Source organism: Triticum aestivum, chromosome 2B (assembly GCF_018294505.1).
Source record: "Triticum aestivum cultivar Chinese Spring chromosome 2B, IWGSC CS RefSeq v2.1, whole genome shotgun sequence".
Taxonomy (NCBI): Eukaryota; Viridiplantae; Streptophyta; class Magnoliopsida; order Poales; family Poaceae; genus Triticum; species Triticum aestivum.
This window is the reverse complement of record NC_057798.1, coordinates 742,327,560-742,350,573: the sequence shown is the minus strand read 5'-3', so window position 1 is coordinate 742,350,573 and position 23,014 is coordinate 742,327,560. Positions and strand designations below refer to the sequence as shown.

Genomic DNA, 23,014 nt, shown 5'->3' with positions numbered 1-23,014 from the left:
GTGGAGGAGGGGGAGGGCCGGCCCTCTCTATGGCGCGCCCTAGGGGAGTCCTACTCCCACCGGGAGTAGGATTCCCCCTTTCCTAGTAGAACTAGGAACCCTTCCATGTAGTAGGAGTAGGAGAGAAGGAAAGGGAAGAGAGAAGGAGAAGGAAGGAAGGGGGCGCCCCCCCTCCCTAGTCCAATTCAGACTAGTCCAAGGGGAGGGGTGCGGCCACCCTTTTGGCCCTTTCTCTCCTTTCCCGTATGGCCCAATGAGGCCCAATACGAATTCCCGTAACTCTCCGGTACTCCGAAAAATACCCGAATCGCTCGGAACCTTTCCGAAGTCCGAATATAGTCGTCCAATATATCGATCTTTACGTATCGACCATTTCGAGACTCCTCGTCATGTCCCCGATCTCATCCGGGACTTCGAACTCTTTCGGTACATCAAAACTCATAAACTCATAATAAAACTGTCATCGAAACCTTAAGCGTGCGGACCCTACGGGTTCAAGAACTATGTAGACATGACCGAAACACGTTTCCGGTCAATAACCAATAGCGGGACCTGGATGCCCATATTGGCTCCCACATATTCTACGAAGATCTTTATCGGTCAAACCGCATAACAACATACGGTGTTCCCTTTGTCATCGGTATGTTACTTGCCCGAGATTCGATCGTCGGTATCCAATACCTAGTTCAATCTCGTTACTGGCAAGTCTCTTTACTCGTTACGTAATGCATCATCCCGTAACCAACTCATTGGTTACATTGCTTGCAAGGCTTATAGTGATGTGCATTACCGAGAGGGCCCAGAGATACCTCTTCGACAATCGGAGTGACAAAACCTAATCTCGAAATACGCCAACTCAACATGTACCTTTGGAGACACCTGTAGTACTCCTTTATAATCACCCAGTTACGTTGTGACGTTTGGTAGCACCCAAAGTGTTCCTCCGATAAACGGGAGTTGCATAATCTCATAGTTATAGGAACATGTATAAGTCATGAAGAAAGCAACAACAACATACTAAACGATCAAGTGCTAAGCTAACGGAATGAGTCAAGTCAATCACATCATTCTCCTAATGATGTGATCCCGTTAATCAAATGACAACTCTTTTGTCCATGGCTAGGAAACATAACCATCTTTGATAAACAAGCTAGTCAAGTAGAGGCATACTAGTGACACTATGTTTGTCTATGTATTCACACATGTATTATGTTTCCGGTTAATACAATTCTAGCATGAATAATAAACATTTATCATGATATAAGGCAATAAATAATAACTTTATTATTGCCTCTAGGGCATATTTCCTTCAGTCTCCCACTTGCACTAGAGTCAATAATCTAGTTCACATCGCCATGTGATTTAACACCAATATTCTTATCTGTATGTGATTAGTAGCCATAGTTCACATCATCATGTGATCAACACCCAAAGGGTTTGTTCACATCTCTATGTGATTAACACCCAAAGAGTACTAAGGTATGATCATGTTTTGCTTGTGAGAGAATTTTAGTCAACGGGTCTGTCATATTCAGAGCCGTATGTATTTTGCAAATATTCTATGTCCACAATGCTATGCACGGAGCTACTTTAGCTAATTGCTCCCACTTTCAATATGTATCCAGATTGAGACTTAGAGTCATCTGAATTGGTGCAAAAGCTTGCATCATTGTAACTTTTTACGACGGGCTCTTTTATCACCTCCATAATCGAGAAACATTTCCTTAGTCCTTACTAAGGATATTCTTGACCGCTGTCCAGTGATCTACTCTTAGATCAAAATTGTATTTCCTTTGTCAAACTCACAGCAAGGTATACAATAGGTCTGGTTCACAGCATAGCATACTTTATAGAACCTATGACTGAGGCATAGGGAATGACTTTTCATTCTCTTTCTATTTTCTGCCATGGTCGGGTCTTGAGTCTTACTCAACTTCACACCTTTGCATCACAGGCAAGAACTCCTTCTTTGACTGTTCTATTTTTAACTATTTCAAAACTTATCAAGGTATGTACTCATCGAAAAAAATCTTATCAAGCGTCTTGATCTATCTATATAGATCTTGATGCTCAATGTGTAAACAGCTTCACCGAGGTCTTTCATTGAAAAACTTTTATTCAATTATCTCTTTATGCTATCCAGAAAATCTATATCATTTCTGATCAACAATATGTCATCTACATATAGTATCATAAATGCTACAGAGCTCCCACTCACTTTCTTGTAAATACAGGCTTCTCAAAAAGTCTGTATAAAACCATATGCTTTGATCAACTCATCAAAGCGTATATTCCAACTCCGAGAGGCTTGCACCAGTCCATAAATGGATTGCTGGAGCTTGCACACTTTGCTAGCATCTTTAGGATTGACAAAACCTTTTGGTTGCATCATATACAACTCTTCTTTAATAAATCCATTAAGGAATGCAGTTTTGACATCCATTTGCCAGATTTCATAAAATGTGGCAATTGCTAACATGATTCGGACAGACTTAAGCATCGATACGAGTGAGGAAATCTCATCGTATTCAACCCCTTGAACTTGTTGAAAACCTTTTGCAACAAGTCGAGCTTAGTGGATAGTAACACTACTATCAGTGTCCGTCTTCCTCTTGAAGATCCATTTATTTAACATGGCTTGCTGATCATCGAGCAAGTCAATGAAAGTCCATACTTTGTTCTCATACATGGATCGTATCTCAGATTTTATGGCCTCAAGCCATTTCGCGGAATCTGGGCTCATCATCGCTTCCTCATAGTTCGTAGGTTCATCATGGTCTAGTAACATGACTTCCAGAACAGGATTACCGTACCACTCTGATGCGGACTGTACTCTGGAAGACCTACGAGGTTCTGTAGTAACTTGATCTGAAGTTTCATGATCATCATCATTAGCTTCCGCACTAATTGGTGTAGAAATCACTGGAACTGATTTCAGTGATGAACAATTTTCCAATTCGGGAGAAGGTACAGTTATCTCATCAAGTTCTACTTTTTTCTCACTCACTTCTTTCGAGAGAAACTCCTTCTCTAGAAAGGATCCATTTTTAGCAACAAATATCTTGCCTTCGGATCTGTGATAGAAGGTGTACCCAACAGTTTCCTTTGGGTATTCTATGAAGACGCACTTCTCCGATCTGGGTTTGAGCTTATCAGGATGAAACTTTTTCACACAAGCATCGCATCCCCAAACTTTAAGAAACGACAGCTTAGGTTTACTGCTAAACCATAGTTCATACGGTGTCGTCTCAACGGATTTAGATGGTGCCCTTTTAACGTGAATGCAGCTGTCTCTAATGCATAACCCCAAAACAATAGTGGTAAATCAGTAAGAGACATCATAGATCGCACCATATCCAATAAAGTGCGGTTACGACTTTCGGACACACCATAATGTTGTGGTGTTCCAGGTGGCGTGAGCTGTGAAACTATTCCACATTGTTTTAATTGAAGACCAAACTCGTAACTCAAATATTCGTCTCCGCGATCATATCGCAGAAACTTTATTTTCTTGTTACGATAATTTTTCCACTTCACTCTGAAATTCTTTGAACTTTTCAACTATTTTAGACTTATGTTTCATCAAGTAGATATACCCATATCTGCTCAAACCATCTTGTGAAGGTCAGAAAATAACGATACTTGCCACGAGCATCAACACTTATTGGATCGCATACATTGGTATGTATTATTTCCAACAAGTCGGTAGCTCATTCCATTGTTCCGAAGAACGGAGTTTTAGTCATCTTGCCCAAAAGGCACGGTTCGCAAGCATCAAATGATTCATAACCAAGTGAATCCAAAAATCCATCTTTATGGAGTTTCTTCATGCGCTTTACACCAATATGACCCAAACGGCAGTGCCACAAATAAGTTGCACTATCATTATTAACTTTGCATATTTTGGCATCAATATTATGAATATGTGTATCACTACGATCGAGATCCAACAAACTATTTTCATTGGGTGTATGACCATTGAAGGTTTTATTCATGTAAACAGAACAACAATTATTCTCTGATTTTAAATGAATAATCGTATTGCAATAAACATGATCAAATCATACTCATGCTCAACGCAAACGCCAAATAAGATTTATTTAGGTTTAACACTAATCCCAAAAGTATAGGGAGTGTGCGATGATGATCATATCAATCTTGGAACTACTTCCAACACTCATCGTCACTTATCCTTCAACTAGTCTCTGTTTATTTTGTAACTCCTGTTTCGAGTTACTAATCTTAGCAACCAAACAAGTATCAAATACTCATGGGCTACTATAAACACTAGTAAGGCACACATCAATAATCTGTATATCAAATATACCCTTGTTCACTTTGCCATCCTTCATATCCACCAAATATTCAGGGCATTTCCGCTTCCAGTGACCATTTCATTTGCAGTGTAAACACTCAGTTTCAGGCTATGGTCCAGCTTTGGGCTTCTTCGCAGGAGTGACAACTTGCTTGTCTTTCCACTTGAAGTTCCCTTTCTTTCCCTTTGCCCTTCTCTTGAAACTAGTGGTCTTGTCAATCATCAACACTTGATGCTCTTTCTTGATTTCTACCTTCGTTGATTTCAACATCACGAAGAGCTCGGGAATCGTTTTCGTCATCCCTTGCATACTATAGTTCATCATGAAGTTCTAGTAACTTAGTGATGGTGACTAGAGAATTCTGTCAATCACTATCTTATCTCGAAGATTAACTCCCACTTGATTCAAGAGATTGAAGTACCCAGACAGTTTGAGCACATGCTCACTAGTTGAGCGATTCTCCTCCATCTTTTAGCTATAGAACTTGTTGGAGACTTCATATCTCTCAACTCGGGTATTTGCTGGAAATATTAACTTCAACTCCTGGAACATCTCATATGGTCCATGACGTTCAAAACGTCTTTGAAGTCCCGATTCTAAGCCGTTAAGCATGATGCACTAAACTATCAAGTAGTCATCATTTTAGCTAGCCAGACGTTCATAACTTCTGCATCTGCTCCTGCAATAGGTCTGTCACCTAGCGGTGCATTAAGGATATAATTCTTCTGTGCAGCAATGAGGATAAACCTCAGTTCACGGATCGAATCCGCATCATTGCTACTAACATTTTTCAACACAATTTTCTCTAGGAACATATCAAAATAAACATATGAAAGCAACAACGCAAGCTATTGATCTTACACCATAATTTGCAAAATACTACTAGGACTAAGTTCATGATAAATTTAAGTTCAATTAATCATATTACTTAAGAACTCCCACTTAGACAGACATCTCTCTAGTCATCTAAGTGATCACGTGATCCAAATCAACTAAACCATAACCGATCATCACGTGAGATGGAGTAGTTTTCAATGGTGAACATCACTATGTTGATCATATCTACTATATGATTCACGCTCTACCTTTCGGTCTCTGTGCTCCGAGGCCATATCTGCATATGCTAGGCTCGTCAAGTTTAACCTGAGTATTCCGCGTGTGCAAAACTGGCTTGCACCCGTTGTAGATGGACATAGAGTTTATCACACCCGATCATCACGTGATGTCTGGGCACGACGAACTTTGGCAACGGTGCATACTCAGGGAGAACAATTCTTGATAATTAGTGAGAGATCATCTTAAAATGCTACCGTCAATCAAAGCAAGAATAAGATGTATAATAGATAAACATCATATGCAATCAAAATATGTGACATGATATGGCCATGATAATCTTGCGCCTTTGATCTCCATCTCAAAAGTACTGTCATGATCTCTATCGTCACCGGCACGACACCATGATCTTCATCATCTTGATCTATATCAATGTGTCATCACATGGTTGTCTCACCAACTATTGCTCTTGCAACCATTGCTATCGTATAGCGATAAAGTAAAGCAATTATTTGGCACTTGCATCTTATGCAACAAAGAGACCTCCATAGGGCTTCTGCCAGTTGCCGATAACTTCAACAAAAAACATGATCATCTCATACAACAACTTATATCTACTCACGTCTTGACCATATCACATCACAACATGCCCTGCAAAAACAAGTTAGACGTCCTCTACTTTGTCGTTGCAAGTTTTACGTGGCTGCTACGGGCTTAAGCAAGAACCAATCTCACCTACGCATCAAAACCACAACGATAGTTTGTCAAGTTGGTGCTGTTTTAACCTTCGCAAGGACCGGGCGTAGCCACACTCGGTTTAACTAAAGTTGGAGAAACTGACACCCGCTAGTCACCTGTGTGCAAAGCACGACGGTAAAACCAGTCTCGCGTAAGTGTACGCGTAATGTCGGTCCAGGCCGCTTCATCCAACAATACCGCCGAACCAAAGTATGACATGCTGGTAAGCAGTATGACTTATATCGCCCACAACTCACTTGTGTTCTACTCGTGCATATAACATCAAACCATAAAACCTAGGCTCGGATGCCACTGTTGGGGAACGTAGTAATTTCAAAAAATTTCCTACGCACACGCAAGATCATGGTGATGGCATAGCAACGAGAGGGGAGAGTATTGTCCACGTACCCTCGTAGACCGTAAGCGGAAGCGTTAGCACAACGCGGTTGATGTAGTCGTATGTCTTCACGATCCGACCGATCCAAGCACCGAACGTACGGCACCTCCGAGTTCAGCACACGTTCAGCTCGATGACGATCCCCGGGCTCCGATCCAGCAAAGCTTCGGGGATGAGTTCCGTCAGCACGACGGCGTGGTGACGATGATGATGTTCTACCGGCACAGGGCTTCGCCTAAACTCCACGACGATATGACCGAGGTGGAATATGGTGGAGGGGAGCACCGCACACGGCTAAGGAACGATCCGTAGATCAACTTGTGTGTCTATGGGGTGCCCCCTGCCCCCGTATATAAAGGAGTGGAGGAGGGGGAGGGCCAGCCCTCTCTATGGCGCGCCCTAGGGGAGTCCTACTCCCACCGGGAGTAGGATTCCCCCTTTCCTAGTAGAACTAGGAACCCTTCCATGTAGTAGGAGTAGGAGAGAAGGAAAGGGAAGAGAGAAGGAGAAGGAAGGAAGGGGGCGCCCCCCCTCCCTAGTCCAATTCGGACTAGTCCAAGGGGAGGGGTGCGGCCACCCTTTTGGCCCTTTCTCTCCTTTCCCGTATGGCCCAATGAGGCCCAATACGAATTCCCGTAACTCTCCGGTACTCCGAAAAATACCCGAATCACTCGGAACCTTTCCGAAGTCCGAATATAGTCGTCCAATATACCGATATTTACGTCTCAACCATTTCGAGACTCCTCGTCATGTCCCCGATCTCATCCGGGACTCCGAACTCTTTCGGTACATCAAAACTCATAAACTCATAATAAAACTATCATCGAAACCTTAAGCGTGCGGACCCTACGGGTTCAAGAACTATGTAGACATGACCGAAACACGTTTCCGGTCAATAACCAATAGCGGGACCTGGATGCCCATATTGGCTCCCACATATTCTACGAAGATCTTTATCGGTCAAACCGCATAACAACATACGTTGTTCCCTTTGTCATCGGTATGTTACTTGCCCGAGATTCGATCGTCGGTATCCAATACCTAGTTCAATCTCGTTACTGGCAAGTCTCTTTACTCGTTACGTAATGCATCATCCTGTAACCAACTCATTGGTTACATTGCTTGCAGGGCTTATAGTGATGTGCATTACCGAGAGGGCCCAGAGATACCTCTCCGACAATCGGAGTGACAAAACCTAATCTCGAAATACGCCAACTCAACATGTACCTTTGGAGACACCTGTAGTACTCCTTTATAATCACCCAGTTACGTTGTGACGTTTGGTAGCACCCAAAGTGTTCCTCCGGTAAACGGGAGTTGCATAATCTCATAGTTACAGGAACATGTATAAGTCATGAAGAAAGCAACCGCAACATACTAAACGATCAAGTGCTAAGCTAACAGAATGGGTCAAGTCAATCACATCATTCTCCTAATGATGTGATCCCGTTAATCAAATGACAACTCTTTTGTCCATGGCTAGGAAACATAACCATCTTTGATAAACAAGCTAGTCAAGTAGAGGCATACTAGTGACACTATGTTTGTCTATGTATTCACACATGTATTATGTTTCCGGTTAATACAATTCTAGCATGAATAATAAACATTTATCATGATATAAGGAAATAAATAATAACTTTATTATTGCCTCTAGGGCATATTTCCTTCACAAGGATGGGCTGGTTCTGGCAAACACCATCGGCTGCAACAAGGTGGAGATCAGGGCGGATTGTATGGAGGTCATCCAGATAATGCAAGACGGAGGCAATTCCTTAGGCCCAGCTGCAGCCATCTATGAGGAGTGTACTTTCTTGTGTCGTAATTTTATCTCTGTTAGGTTCTGTCATTGCCCTAGGGAAGCCAATATGGCGGCTGATCTTTTGGCTACTAAGTCGGAGCCCTCGCGAACTATTGTGTGGCAGAACGAGACTCCAGACTTTCTGCTCGATGTAATCACAAATTATGTAGCCCTATTTTCACATGAATTATAAACCGCCATGATGACATTTTCCTCAAAAAAAAAAGTGGCTCAACTTTGTACTAAATTTAGTAAGTACAAAGTTGAGTCACTTATTTTGGGACCGAGGGAGTAGTAGGATGCGATGCCTTTCACCGCGCACAATGGGTAATACGGAACCTTAGTGTGTCACTAGATAATCCATCTATGCGACAAACAACACACAACTTTTAAATTTTTGTACTGCCCACCATGTTGATTCCTCCACGCCATAGAATTTGTGGACACCACCTAATATTCTTTTGGCAAAATTACCCACTCTTTGCCACATGTAAAACGCACTGGATGTCTCGTTTGTACAGGCCCATTTATCTAGGTCCAACATATACTCCCTCCGTCCGGAAATACTTGTCATCAAAATGTATAAAAGGGGATACATCTAGACGTGTTTTAGTTCTAGATACATCTCTTTTTATCTATTTTGATGACAAGTATTTTCGGACGGAGGGAGTAGCAAATTGTTGATAAGGCTAGTCATAGTGGGAGTAACTTAAGTAGTAACATAGCGCACTTCGAGAATTTTTTGCTTATGTGGCAAGTAGTTAATGAATAGTGGTAACATAATATGTTAATGTAACGTAGTGCTTTCCAAAATAAGATGAGTCTAAAAGCTATTAAATCAAACCACCTATGACACTACTACTATATTACTTTGCATTATGAAGGTAGTAACTTAGACTAGTGTCAGATGCATGACACTAGTATAAGTTACTCCCACTATGACCAGCCTAAAACGACCAGGCGAAAAATGTTCACTTCAGATTCATAGATGCTCACAACACACATATGCACTCATATTTATGAATGAACGCACACACACCCTACCCCTTTGAAGACCTCTGAACGGGCACAACTTTTTGACATTAAGGAAGTCACCACACACACGTCTTGTAGTCGATATAAACGTCTCCTCCCACAGAGCGAACATCGGCGAAAAGTCTGAAATAGTCTGGAAAATGCGAGCAACAATACTAAGTTTAGAACTTGAATCCTTGTGGGTTGATTCCACCACACGAAACATAACCATATGACTACGCATTTGGAAAACCATACATGTTAGAGGACAAAAACATAACAAAAGTGCTCGAAAAAGTAGATATGTTTGCTACATGTCAATGTCCCATCTATATTGGTAACTTTATTTTGGTCCACTATACACACTTGCAGATAAAACCAGCCATGTAACATGTCACTTCAGTACATGGTGAACAACCAAGTGGCCTGCTTAATAAGCTACCAACAAACAATTGTAATCAATGAAAAAGGACATGCTGACAAGAGCAGTAGAACTACTCTAACTTTAGGTGGTGCCATGAAAAAGTATCAGACAATGCAGGTAATTTGGCAACCTAGAAAATCATGCTAATATGGAAACAAAAGAATCATCATAGATATATGATATGTATCTATTTGCCATGAATTTAGAAAAGAAAAGTTGATCTATGAAAATAATAATAATAATGTTTCTATGAATGGTAGTCTACTTTATCATCCCCAACAAAATTTGAATTATGTATACTGCACAATTGGAGAACCTTACTGAATGCCATCCAAATAGACATGCTTTTCTGTCTACTAGTGCATACAAAGAGAATCTACACAAGACTAATTGGTACGAATGACTCAGGAATTAAGTGGAGGAAGTGCTACATGATAGATACAAAGCGCTCTGATGACATGACCACCTAATCCTTACTCCTTCCTTTTAAAGTAATAGTAAATGTGAATGCACGTTGATATTAGGTAGTATGTTAATTGTCGCATATATTAGGTAGGATACTATTTACGGACTAATTATGTGATTATTCTTGACTTAGATTTTTGGTATGATACTAATTGCACGCATTAGGTAGGATATTCTTTATGAATTAATTATATATTACCGTTGATGCTGATATTTGGTATGGTATTAGTTGCACGTTAAATATGTTGAGCGCACACCATGAGTGACTTGGTTTAATGGCCGAGATTAGTTGGATTTGCCCAAAGAGGCGGTTTTATATTGGTATAGATACATATGTTTATGGTGACGGAGCATAGCTCGTTCCAGCTATATTATGTGTCGACCGCATGAGCATGCGGCATTTTGATGGGAATTAACTATTAAGGTACCTCCCCACAATATGGTTTAGTGTTATGTTTCATGAAACTTCATCCGGACATATGAAAGGGACCCTGTCGTGGTTGCTTTGACATATAATTAGTTATTTCTTCTTACATGGCAATGCAAAATGATAAGGATTTTTCGCACGAGAAGATGTAAAATGATCGCACTCAGAACTGGGTGAGACATGTTAAGGTAAAATCTTAGCACCGTTTAGACAAATGAAAAGTCTACATTGATGTGAATGTGTGGCTATTTTAGCACACACTTGATCCCCAGTTTCAAATGGATCTTGATGACTTACTCCTCGACGATACTCTGCGTGTATTTCTGAGAAACTGCATATGCTGCAAATAAAAGGGAATATTCAAAGCATATTTGAAATGTACTAAGTGCCATTGATTCTAAAAGATTCATTCGCTAAAAAGTATCATGCATGACATCAATCGTGGAAAGAAATGGGCATCATTGTGCGCCTCCCTGCTTTCGCCTTTGTTTGACTGAAGGTGTGCAGATGCAATTTTGTCTCCCTGACTGACTAGCCTTGACTACAACAATATTCTATAACTGCAAAGAAGGATTAAAACGTACTCCCTTCATTTTAAAATAGATGACTCAACTTTATACTAGATGTTATCTATTTTGAAACGGAGGGAGTAGAAATTAACATGCAGAATCAGCAAGTACTGCCATGGGAAGCCCTGACTGGTTGACGTAACTTTTGTTCTAGCTAGCCGAGGCCGGGTTAACTTTGTATGGTGGTCGGCAGGTGCGTGCATCATCTCATCTCATTGCTCCGCGGAGCTGGGGAAAGCATGCATGCGCAGTTTGTGGTTTGTGACCGTGCCCGTGCGTGTCAGCTTCCTTGGTTGGGTCGAAAATGATGCGAGTGCGTCACAGATTCTTCTGGTCTGAAATTATCTTGGCTTCGGACCACGAGTGGTAAAACCGGCGCCCAGGTGTCTAGCGATGAAGGTGAAATGTACTCCAGCCCAAGCTGTGGGCAATCGATGCCCCGTAGTTGATAGTGGCCCCAGGAACAACGATGTTTTCCTTTGCCCGTGAGAAAAGATAAGTGTTTGTAGTACGTGGAGCACGTAATAACTGCACCTAGACACTACAATACACGTGAATTTTGTAATATATATCCTCCTCCTATTCCCATGACTGATTTGGTAACTGCGGACGCATCGCACCTCATATGTGCGCTTAATCTGAGGTCTTGCGATCTTGCATAATTCGGCAATTCCGGCACGGCTGATTTGGTGTGATCTCCACAGCAATTTCATCAGGGAAATGGATCGAGCGATCAGATTGTCCATAGGAAAGTTAATCCGGAATGTATAGAATCTTCACGTAGCCCCAAGAGATTAGAGCAACTCCAACGCGCCGATCCAACCAGACGGCGCTACTGTCCGTATTTCGTCCATTTGGGTCGGCTGCCCGCTCGACGTCCGTCCTGTTTAAAATTTGGGTCGGCACTATATCCAACGCGCCGATCCATATTTATCAGCGTGGCCGGTTGGCCGTCCTTTTTCAATAAATATGCACACATTTTTGCATTATTTCACAAGCAAACATATACTTTCATAACCAAATAAATAGCATAGTTTCACAAACAATTAAATTAAGTATAGTTTTACAAGCTGGGTAAAAATAAAATAGTCTCACCTAGTTTTGAAAGTCGGATAAAAAAGATACATCTATCCGTTACCAACATGAGTCCAGATATGCTCAACCAAATCATTTTGCAGCTGCATGTGAGTTTCTCAATAACGCATGTCATGATGAAATTGGATGAACTGTTCAAACGTTGCCGCTCCTCCATGCTCATGCACAACATTCTCGCCCTGAAACTGAAACCCTTAATCGTAGATACGTTCCGGGTGCTCATCTTCTACGATCATATTGTGCATGACCACACAAGCAGTCATCACCTCCCACGGCTTCTTCGTGCTTCAAGTCCTAGCAGGATACCAAACGACACTCCATCGAGATTACAAAACACCAAAGGCACGCTCGATGTCCTTCCTAGCACTCTCTTGCTCTTGGGCAAATCTTTCCTCTTCTCTCCGATAGGGTTGGGGATTGTCTTCACAATAGTGGTCCATAAGGATACATACTGTCACCTAGGTAGTATCATTTGTCGTAGTTGTGGCCGTTGATGTTAACATTGATCGGTGGGCTGTTTGCCTTCGGCAAACCTAGCGAACACCAGCGAGCGATGAAGTACGTTGATATCATTGTGTGATCCAACTATGCCAAAGAAAGAGTGCCAGATCCAGAGATCTTGTGAGGCCACAGCCTCAAGTATGACAGTGCAAGCTCTGACATGGCACTTATACTACCCTGGCCAAGCAGAAGGGCAGTTCTTCCACTCCCAGTGCATGCAGTCTATGCTGCCAAGCATCTCTGGGAAGGCTCTACTGGCATTCATCGCCAATAAGCGGGATGTATCTTCAACAGTCGGCTCTCTCAAGTACTCAGGGCCAAACACAACAATCACAACCTTGCAGATCTTGTACATGACGTCTAGACATGTAGACTCGCTCATACGGATGTACCCATCAATGAGATCACCGGGCACTCCGTATGCAAGCATCCGGATGGCTGCAGTGCATTTCTGATAAGATGAGAAGCCAATATTTCCAATGGCATCCTCTCTGCACTCGAAGGAGTCATCATATCCAACTACTCCCTCTATAATACGGTTGAAAAGATGCCTACTCATACGAAAACGCCGCCGAAATTTCTGATGGTTGAACAACGGGTTGGTTGAGTCAAAGTAGTCCTTCCAAAGAAGGAAATGACCGCTCTCTCGGTTGTGATTCAACGCAGGAAGGTGCCCTGGGATGGAGCCACGGAACAATGGCCGCTGGCTATTAAGGTGGTGATGGACCAACACGGCAGTCAAGATCTGCTCCTCCTCATTGGACGAGGAATCGTCGGAGTCGCAAAATAAATTGTGGAAAAAGAACTCGTTAGTGGAGTCCATTTTGTATCTTGACAAATTGTCGAACAGCTTGCGGGCGTCGACGAAGAAGCAGGCCGGCGAAGAGACGCCCGCCTCCCTTGGACCAGGTGGCTGGCCTGCTGGCGTCCGACGACCGTGCCGGCGTCAGGCCGAAGGAGCTGGCCAGGGCGGCGAGGTGGCTTCCTGCTCGCGTCGGCGTCAGGAGGAGGGGATGGGAAGCTTCGGTACCCCGGCGACGAGACAGTGGTGGCGTCGACGTGGGAGGTGGAGGCGTTGGGGAAAGGTGTGTCGGCACCGGCTGCTGGTAGAGGCATCGAAAATGGGTGGCGGCAGGAACGTGGCGGAGGTGGAGGCGTTGGGGAAAGGTGTGTCGGCACCGACTGCTGGTAGAGGCATCGAAAATGGGTGGCGGCAGCAACGTGGCGGAGGTGGCGAGGGTTTGCTGTTGTGGTGGGAAAGGATGACCAATGTGCCACCAACTAGCGGGGCGGAGGGAGGAGGCGGGCGGCGTGCGCGTGTCCGTTTCATGTCCGTGCCGACGCAAACTAGCCTTAAAATTAGGCCGGGAATGGGTCGACAGACGGACAAAAAGCAGACGCGTGTCCGTTTGGATCGACGCGTTGGACCGATTTTTCTGTACATGCCGACCTAAACAAACGCGCGTGTACGAAATAGATCGCCGCGTTGGAGTTGCTCTTAGGGCATAATTTAATTCCATACAACGAGGGCACCGGCGCAAAGATTCCATCTCGGCAGTTTGTGCGGTCTAGCTTGCCTGGATTCCACCGGGATCTTCTGCGCCGGCAGCCAATTTAACACTTGCTCGGTGGTTGGTCGCAGCCGGCTGCTGCACTAACAATTTCTTTTTGCTGCACTAACATTCAACCTTAAGCATTGACCCGGTGTTTGTTCTAGGACTAGTAGTGCTTAAATGCACATGTTATGTAACATACTGGATTACTTTAAGTTGATCGTTTTGTTGCATGGAATTATTTGGTGCTAGAAGAAAGCCGTCAACAATTTTAACATTCTTGTCTGTGGAGGTTGAGTAAATTTACCGGAACGACATAGGTAGATAAATCGACCCGAGGCACTGAATTTTCTTCATGACTTGTAGTATTCAGTTTTACCATGAAGTTGTCTTGCTCGTTTTGTCCCTAGGAGAGACATCATGCCATACCGTTGCAGTGCCGTGCTGAATCCAACCGGGCAAAAATTACGCAGCCTCTGAAATTAAGGTGCCGAATCCATTTATTTACTGCTGTACAGGGGCACCTCGTTTACGTGCCACTCATCAAATCCCGCCTGCGTGCAGTGCCGGATACCGTTCCGTTTCGGACCCAAGATTCCAAAACTCGCAGCACCCAAACCAAACCAAACCCCCCGCGTCCGCCGGAGGAGCCTCCCCTGCCACCCCTCGCTTCCCCTATAAATACCCCGCCCTCGCAGCTCCCATCCTTCATCTGCAACACACACCAACAGACAGAGCCGCAAGAAAGAGCAGAGCATCACGTAGCCTTAGCAGGCGACAGAGAGAGAGAGAGAGAACGAAGTGTCTTTAGCCACCTAGCAACACACCACCCCCCGTACGCACGCATGGCGCGCTGGGCCATTGCCATCCACGGCGGCGCTGGCGTGGACCCCAACCTGCCGGAGCACCGCCAGGAGGAGGGCAAGCGCGTGCTGGCCCGGTGCCTGCAGGTTGGGGTCGACCTGCTGCGCGCCGGCGCCACGGCGCTGGACGTGGTGGAGGCCGTGGTGCGAGAGCTGGAGACGGACCCCTGCTTCAACTCGGGCCGCGGCTCCGCGCTCACCCGCGCCGGCACCGTGGAGATGGAGGCCAGCATCATGGACGGCCGCGGCCGCCGCTGCGGCGCCGTCTCCGGCGTCTCTACAGTTAGGAACCCGGTGTCCCTGGCCCGGCGCGTCATGGACAAGTCCCCTCACTCCTACCTCGCCTTCGACGGCGCGGAGGATTTCGCCCGCGAGCAGGTAATTAATCCTAAGATTAACCCAATACTGATTACCCTCCGTAAATTCTGATTCCTTCCAAAAAATGCACCCCAAAAACTGCCTGCATGCCTGCATGGCGATCTAATCAACACATATGAGGACGGTAATTAATTAACATTTTAAAATTGGAAAGTTCACGTGACGGAACGGACGGAGTAGTATGGCATGCAGCCGCAATTTCTCTTGGAAAGGGTCCTTGGAAATTAAGCTGTACTACTTGACACGCGTAGATGACGTGTGGGGCACCGTGGTGCGGTACACCTTAAGTGCACAGCTGCGTGCAGCTGGCTTGCACGGGAAATACCGTTCATTTGGGTAACACATGCATATAGATATATCTTATCTGAGCTAAGCTTTTCGTTCTCTCTGGAAAAATACATTAAGAGTGTAAGACACAGCTTACTCAGCACAGCAAGTTCATAAAAAACACGTGGGTGTCTCCCTTTCGTCCCCTGGTCTTTGGAGAAATGTGTGGACCGAAATGTAGACAGTAGTAGTACGTGTTGATTTCACATCCAGCTGAAAGCAACGGCAACGTAACCTGTCTACCGTTTGCTATTGGTTTGGTAGTCATGTGCGCGTCGTCGATTTACAAACCACCACAGCAGGCGATTAGTTGGCACTCCTGCATGATAATATTATGATGCAAATATATGAGATTTGCATTTTGAGTAAGAACCAAAAGGCTAAGAAAACATGTGAAAAGTGAAGAAGAAACATGGGTCTCGTGGTGACACCAGGCCAGCCGCCTCGCACCTACCAAAAACCCACCTTCACGATATTTCCATGCCTGTCCAACTTAATTTTGTCCTCTGCCGTTAAAATTCTACTAAGCCTTAAAGTTTTCTAGTCAAGATCGTGCAGCTAGCAGCCGCACAAAAGGAATCCATCTTGTCGCATGCATGAAATAAATTTGTCGTGGCCGGCGCTATTTTGCATTAAATTAATTAAAATAAACAGTTTGCTAATCAAAGTGAAACAATAGAAGCAAGCAGTAGGTGGCAAAGTCTCATGGCAGATCCATGAACCTAGGATGGCTACTGTAAGCATGCCCTGTGCTCCTCTGTTTCTGCCGCCAAAATTTGTGCACGGCATCGCCTCCTCCCTGTGCACCACTCGTGCCGTGTGGTCGCCATGGCATGGAATCCTCGCCGGATCTTGTGCCCCGCCCATGCCAGCCGACGCGACGGGACCAGGCCACTTGCTCCCCGTCCGACGAATCCGTCGTCCGTTCATGGTCCACCACCCCGGCCAACGAGTACAGCAACTGGATCTGATTCCGTGATTCCTGCAGAATCCCGCGCTTTCCCTGCAGATCTCGTGGCCCTGCACTGTGTCCCGATTTTAACTGCGATCTATATATGCAACCAGAGTTAATTGGGATTAAAAACAGATTGATTTTTGGATGTGTTGATCTGATTTTGATGTGTTTGCAGGGCCTCGAGGTGGTGGACAACAGCTACTTCATCACGGAGGAAAACATAGGCATGCTCAAGCTCGCCAAGGAGGCCAACAGCATCCTCTTCGACTACCGCATCCCGCTGGCCGGAGCTGACACATGCAGCGCGCTGGCGGCCGCGTCGGAGAACCACAATAACAACGGCACGGTGATGAACGGGCTGCCCATCAGCATCTACGCGCCGGAGACGGTGGGGTGCGCGGTGGTGGACTCTAACGGCTTCACGGCGGCGGCCACCTCGACCGGTGGTCTGATGAACAAGATGACTGGCCGCATCGGCGACTCGCCGCTCATCGGCGCCGGCACCTACGCATGCGGGCACTGTGCCGTGTCGTGCACTGGCGAGGGGGAGGCCATCATCCGCTCCACGCTGGCGCGCGATGTGGCAGCCGTCATGGAGTACAAGGGCCTGCCTCTGCAGGAGGCCGTGGACTTCTGCGTGAAGGAGCGGCTCGACGAGGGCTTCGCGGGGCTCATCGCCGTGTCTGGCACCGGCGAGGTGGCATACGGGTTCAACTGCACTGGCATGTTCAGGGGCTGCGCCACCGAGGACGGATTCATGGAGGTCGGCATCTGGGAGTGAGCAAGTGCGTTAGCTCAGCCGGAGATGAGTCCGCAAGTATGTAGTGCGTGTACATACATTTGGGCATTTGGCCATGGGAAATGTTTGGAGCCGGCAGACCGGCCGAACTTTGGGCCGGTCCTGCCGCTCTTCTTGTGCACACGCATAACAGCCTCACGCACACCACGTGCCCCCATCCATTATCCCACACGCACCACATCACGTTCTTATCCCCAGCACCACCCATCCACACAGGTCTCGTCATCTCGCTCGTGCCTTGCCCGCCTCGCCTCCTTCCCTCTCGCTTGCGCCGCCGTATCCTAGCTCCGACGAGCCCAACACTCCGACGAATCCCCCTTGCTACTCTTTCCCCCTCTCCGACAAGCCTATTCCCTCTTTTTTCCTCGTAGCTCCATGAGTCAGCCTCCACTTCCTCCCTCCCCATGGCCCCTCTCGCCCCGGGATCGACCACGGACGGCAGACGGTGGAGCAGCTCCACCGGCCACGCCGGGAGCTGCAACCGGCCACGTCGGGAGCTGCAGCCGGAGGACGGAGGAGTTGCAACCGGCCACGTCAGGAGCTGCAGCCGGAGGACGGAGGAGCTGCAACCGGCAACGCAGGGAGCTGCAACCGACGGCCGGAGGAGCTACAGGCGGCGGACGAAGGAGCTACAAGGGGCACGCGACGGTGAGCGACTATGCGACGACGAGTGCTACAACCGCGTTGCGAGATGTTGGAACCAACACTCAATTGTGCTACTACCGACGGTTTGGTTTGATGGAACCAACAATCCAATTTTCTTTTTTGCTACCACCATATTTTAGTTTTGCTGGAACCATCATCATTATTTGCTACCACCGGTGTTTTGAGTTTGTTTGGAATTTGGAGCCATGGTAAATTTTTTAATTTTTGCTTCTACCGGCGTTCTGTTTTGCTGGAACCAACTTCATTTTTTGCTACCACCAGAGTTTTCGGTTTGCTGAAATAGAACACAATTTTTGCAATTTTGCTACCACTGTTCATATGATTTGCTGGAACCAGCGCTATTTTTTGCTGGCACCGGCAATCGTAAAAGTTACATCCGATGAGATTTTTTGCTACAACGGCAAGAGTTGACGATGGCGGAGCTACCGCTGTCAATGGATGGGGTTGCAAGCAGCCATGGCCGACCTCGGACCCGTCAATGGTGGGTGCTACCATGGGTCAAACGAGAAGGGAGATTGATGGCTGGGACAGCGGTGTTCGGGACAGGAGGAGATGCGGTGGTGAGGAGTAGAAAGAGCAGGGGATGGTGAGGAGATGCGGCGGTGATGGCGGCCGACGGCGACAACACCGGGTGACCGGGCAAGGACAGGGCCGAGGACGAGCAAGGCGGCGCCGAGGAGGCTGGCGAGCGCGGCGTCGTACGTGGCCGACGGCCGCCAGCGCGGGAAAAAAAGAAGACGACACAAGGGGATCCAAATCCAACGGTGGGATGCGGCTAATCGGGCGGCTGGAGGCTGACCGGCCGAAATTCGGCCGGTGCGCCGGCGCCTAGTGGTGCCCTTTGGCCATCCTGCGATTGCCATCTGGTTCTAGTCTAGGAATCCTCCGTTAGTAGCACTGGTTACTTCACAGCCTTGAGCTACCGGATAATAAATATGGGACAGCCTATGCACCACGTGCCTGAACAAAAGTTCTATCAGTCACTTCTATTCTAGACCGTCTAATCTTCATCCAACGGCTGTAAACAAAACTGACAAAGTTCATATTTAACCATTGGCGGCTTCTTCCTCACGTGTAGACGCCAGCCCTATTCTAGTCCTTCTAATCTTCATCCAACGGCTGTATGCACCACGTGTAGACGCCAGCCCAGGCTTAACCACCTACCACTGCCCCCCTCCCCCACCATCCCGGCGGTTATCACCGCCTAGCCCTCCACTCAACTTCTCCCCCACGTCGTGCTGGCCGTCACCATGGCATCTTTGCCGCATTGAAAAACAACTACAGAGATCCCCTGCACCCCACCCCTATTAAGATAGAATGATAGATAATGTGGGCATGGCTTCAACGTAAGAGAGATTTCCGGCGAGGTCCGGCCCGGCTAAAGAAAATGACTAACACGAGGTCCGACGTGGCTATAAAAATGAAAAACGCATGAAAAAATTTCAGACACCTGAGAAATAGCAAAACCGAGTTAATATAAGTATAACGTGGAAAGCATTATTTCTAAGCTTCTTTTAAAAGTTGGACTGCGCCGACCGCTAAACGTTCTATTTTTAGAGATGTTACTGAATGACTCCGTCATCATCTCTAATGATACACATGCATGCATTAGAATAACCCTTTTACTCTAACGTAAAACAAACCTTCTCCCTAGTGCACTTCTCCCTCTAGTAGCATGTGTGCATGTACTAGGGGACAAAAAGGTGATGTCATTTGAAATTCTTCCTATTTTAAAAAAAATTAAGGAGCGATCGCATTTTTCCCTTAGTGGGAACTTACAGATGATGTTTGCTCTTAGATTTGCCTAATAGGTTGCCTGAATGCCTTCTGTCACCGTGTCGTCCGGTCAAAGGCATTTGGCCTATAATGCCCCTCGTAGCTAGCACAAGTGCAATGTCCCTGACACGCGGGACCCGCTAGAAAAAAGCAAAAAGAAATAATCATGACCCATTTGTCACTCCCTTACACGTGGGACCCACCAAAAAAACAGAAGGTAATATACATGACCCCCCTCTCTCTCTCGCTTACATATGGGTCCCACACCACAAAAGAAAAAAAATCTATCTCTCCACCTCTCTCTTAGTCCCGACGCCATGGACCTCCGGCGAGCCCTCTAGTGAGTCTGTCTGTTGGGCACCGGAGACACCATGGTTAACCTCCGCCTCCTTACCATCCTCCACGTCGGCCATGCAGAATTATCACCGAGAGCCACCAGAGCCATGCAATGCGCGCCGCAATTCGACCACCTCGGTCAACCTCCTCTGGAGTCGTGCACAATCGTCATCGAGAGCCACCAGAGCCGTGCATCGCCTGCCAATTCGACCACCTCGGCCAACCTCCCTCCATTTCACCCATGATATCTCTGTCTCCCTTGTGCTCTTACTCCTTTGCCATCTAGTGCCCAGAGCATCTCCTCTACCAGCTACTTGAAGGAATATGTGGCCAACCTCATCCCTGATTCAAATTACCACGTCTGATAGCCATACCTCGAAGTCTGGAGCAACCCTACGAAATAAATTGACTTGGGGTGCTCAAATCGACAACTGGCCCTTCATCTTCTCCGCCTTGGGTGAAGCCCTCCACCGCCTCGATCTCCTTCGTCTTCTCCCCCTTAGGTAATTGCTTAAGTATGAGATAACTTTCACTTTACAATGGAGGGTAATTTCCAAGGTGGGCACAAAGACGCATCTTTGCGTCACTACAAAACTTATTTCCAAAATAAAAAAATCAGCCATGAATATATAAAGCAAAAACCAATTCTCAGGAATACTTGCTCCCATTGGATAATGCTACTTTCATCACAACCACCACACACTCATGCTCTCTATTTGTTCTTGTAATAATTTATTACAGGCATCTAACATTTGTCTTTGTCTTGCTAAGTAATTTATTTATCTCCTTGAAACACTCATATCTTAGTTTTAGAGAGTCTAGGTAAAGTAAACACCAAACTGCAAGGATAGTCATGTAAGTGGCGTACACACTTGAGAGAGTAGAAAGCCTACCTTTAGCTCCAAAAGGTATTGACACTCATATAGTTTGTTTCACATCCACATTGGAGAGTGCTACAACAACTCTTTGCATTTGGGAATTATCACTAGGGCACGCTCCATGACCACAACCAAGTCCTCCATGCCTGGCCCCTCGCGCTTTCTTGGGCAATCCTCCTCGTTGACCTGGGGAGGTTCTTGGCTTTGGGAGGGTTGGTTGTCGTCCCGCTTTTTGACCTTGCCATACCTTTGTTCACCGAGGACCGCTTGTTCCCCGGAGGCATACTTGTTTTCCAAGGTGGAAAGCTCTCGGGCCATACGGGAAGAGTTGCATCCGATCCCGTGGGTCGTCCCAAGGAAGTGGAGACCGGTGGAGAATGCATAGCTGACCTTTGGTTCATGCACCTCAACGAGTGAGTTCTTCACTCAAGTGAACCGCTTGATGTAGTTTGGAAATTATGCTAAGGCCTTTTGGATAACTAAATACAAAAAGTTCACAGGAGCTGGCCCTAAAACAATAGCTCACAAGAACCTCTCCGCGAACAGGTCAGAAAATGCCTTCTGGTTGTAATCCTTTTTTTGAGATTATCAACGTAAGTTTTGGTTTCAATAAGAATCTGTGTTGTTAATCTTTATTTCATTGTGCTCAATTTGATTTACTTTGATTGATTGCCAAACATGTATGTCCTCATCACCGGTAAAAGAACGCGAAGCTTTTTCCACCTTTGCTTCATTGGCTAGGGCAAACTCGTCCCGCTCTCCTGTGCTTGTTGGTCTATTTAGTTGTTTAGGTTACGTTTTTTTAGTCCTTGCTGGCGTGGTGGTCGGGCTGTTGGCAATGCTTTTCCTCTTCAAGTTTGTCTTTCGGGGTCCGCTTCTCCTCGAATTCGTCCATTCGAGTGTAGTCGACAGAGCTCCAACATAGATTTTAGTCGTCTCTTTGCGGCGGCGAGGTTAGGAGTTCTTGTCGTCATACGGGCGCAGTGGCTAGACTTTATGTTACACCTGATCATTCCTCGGGCAAGGCCGGGTTTCGGGCAGGGCTTGTAAAAGCCCGAAGCAAAAATCCCAAGCCCGGGCCATGCCCGGCCTGGCCTGAAGCATATGAATAGTGATGTTTTTCAATTAAAACAATAATATTCAGGGTATTAAAATAATAAACTATACCTATATTTCGAATAAAATATAGATTTATGGGGGACTTTCGGGCCAGGCTTCGGGTCAGAAAATGGAGCCCGGGCCTGGCCCGGATGCCGGGCTCGGGCCTTCGGGCTTGGCTGTCCATGCACATGTTTACTTTATGTTAGGTGCTTCCGGTCTATTCAAGGTTCAACAATGACAATTGTAGCTCCAAGTGTTGATCTTTAAGGACACGTGCACGGAGATTTTTTTTGACTTTTATCAACACATTCAACCCTGCTTCGGTAGGGCAACAACGCCAACGGCGCATCGACGACCTGTTCTTACGTCGGTAGTGTATGGTTCTGGATGTGATTTTTAATATGTTACGAAAAAGGTGATTTTTAATATGTTTGCGGTGCTTTATATTCGATGAACTTTTATAATAGATCCGATTTTTTATATGAAAAAAGCCATCCTCATAATTTTTGCTTCAACTAGTCATCATCATCATTGACCCCCCAAAAAAAACGAAGCGTGTTAGTGTAACGCAGGGTTGATGGA

The 23,014-nt window shown here is 46.0% G+C and overlaps 1 protein-coding gene across 1 annotated transcript; it reads left to right on the top strand.

The window, feature by feature from the left end:
* The first annotated feature begins 15,053 nt into the window (after positions 1–15,053).
* On the top strand, positions 15,054–17,798 carry LOC123047097 (probable isoaspartyl peptidase/L-asparaginase 2). The gene is made up of 2 exons (XM_044470588.1): positions 15,054–15,594; positions 17,052–17,798. The coding sequence occupies exons 1-2, from the start codon at positions 15,199–15,201 to the stop codon at positions 17,655–17,657; spliced, it is 1,002 nt and encodes a 333-aa protein (XP_044326523.1). The 5' UTR covers positions 15,054–15,198; the 3' UTR covers positions 17,658–17,798.
* Positions 17,799–23,014: the final 5,216 nt, after the last annotated feature.

Excerpts from the sequence above, each read along its gene's own strand:
- LOC123047097 (XM_044470588.1), top strand. The coding sequence starts at position 15,199 with ATGGCGCGCTGGGCCATTGCCATCCACGGCGGCGCTGGCGTGGACCCC. Across the intron at positions 15,595-17,051 it reads AGGATTTCGCCCGCGAGCAG|GGCCTCGAGGTGGTGGACAA; the intron begins GTAATTAATCCT and ends ATGTGTTTGCAG.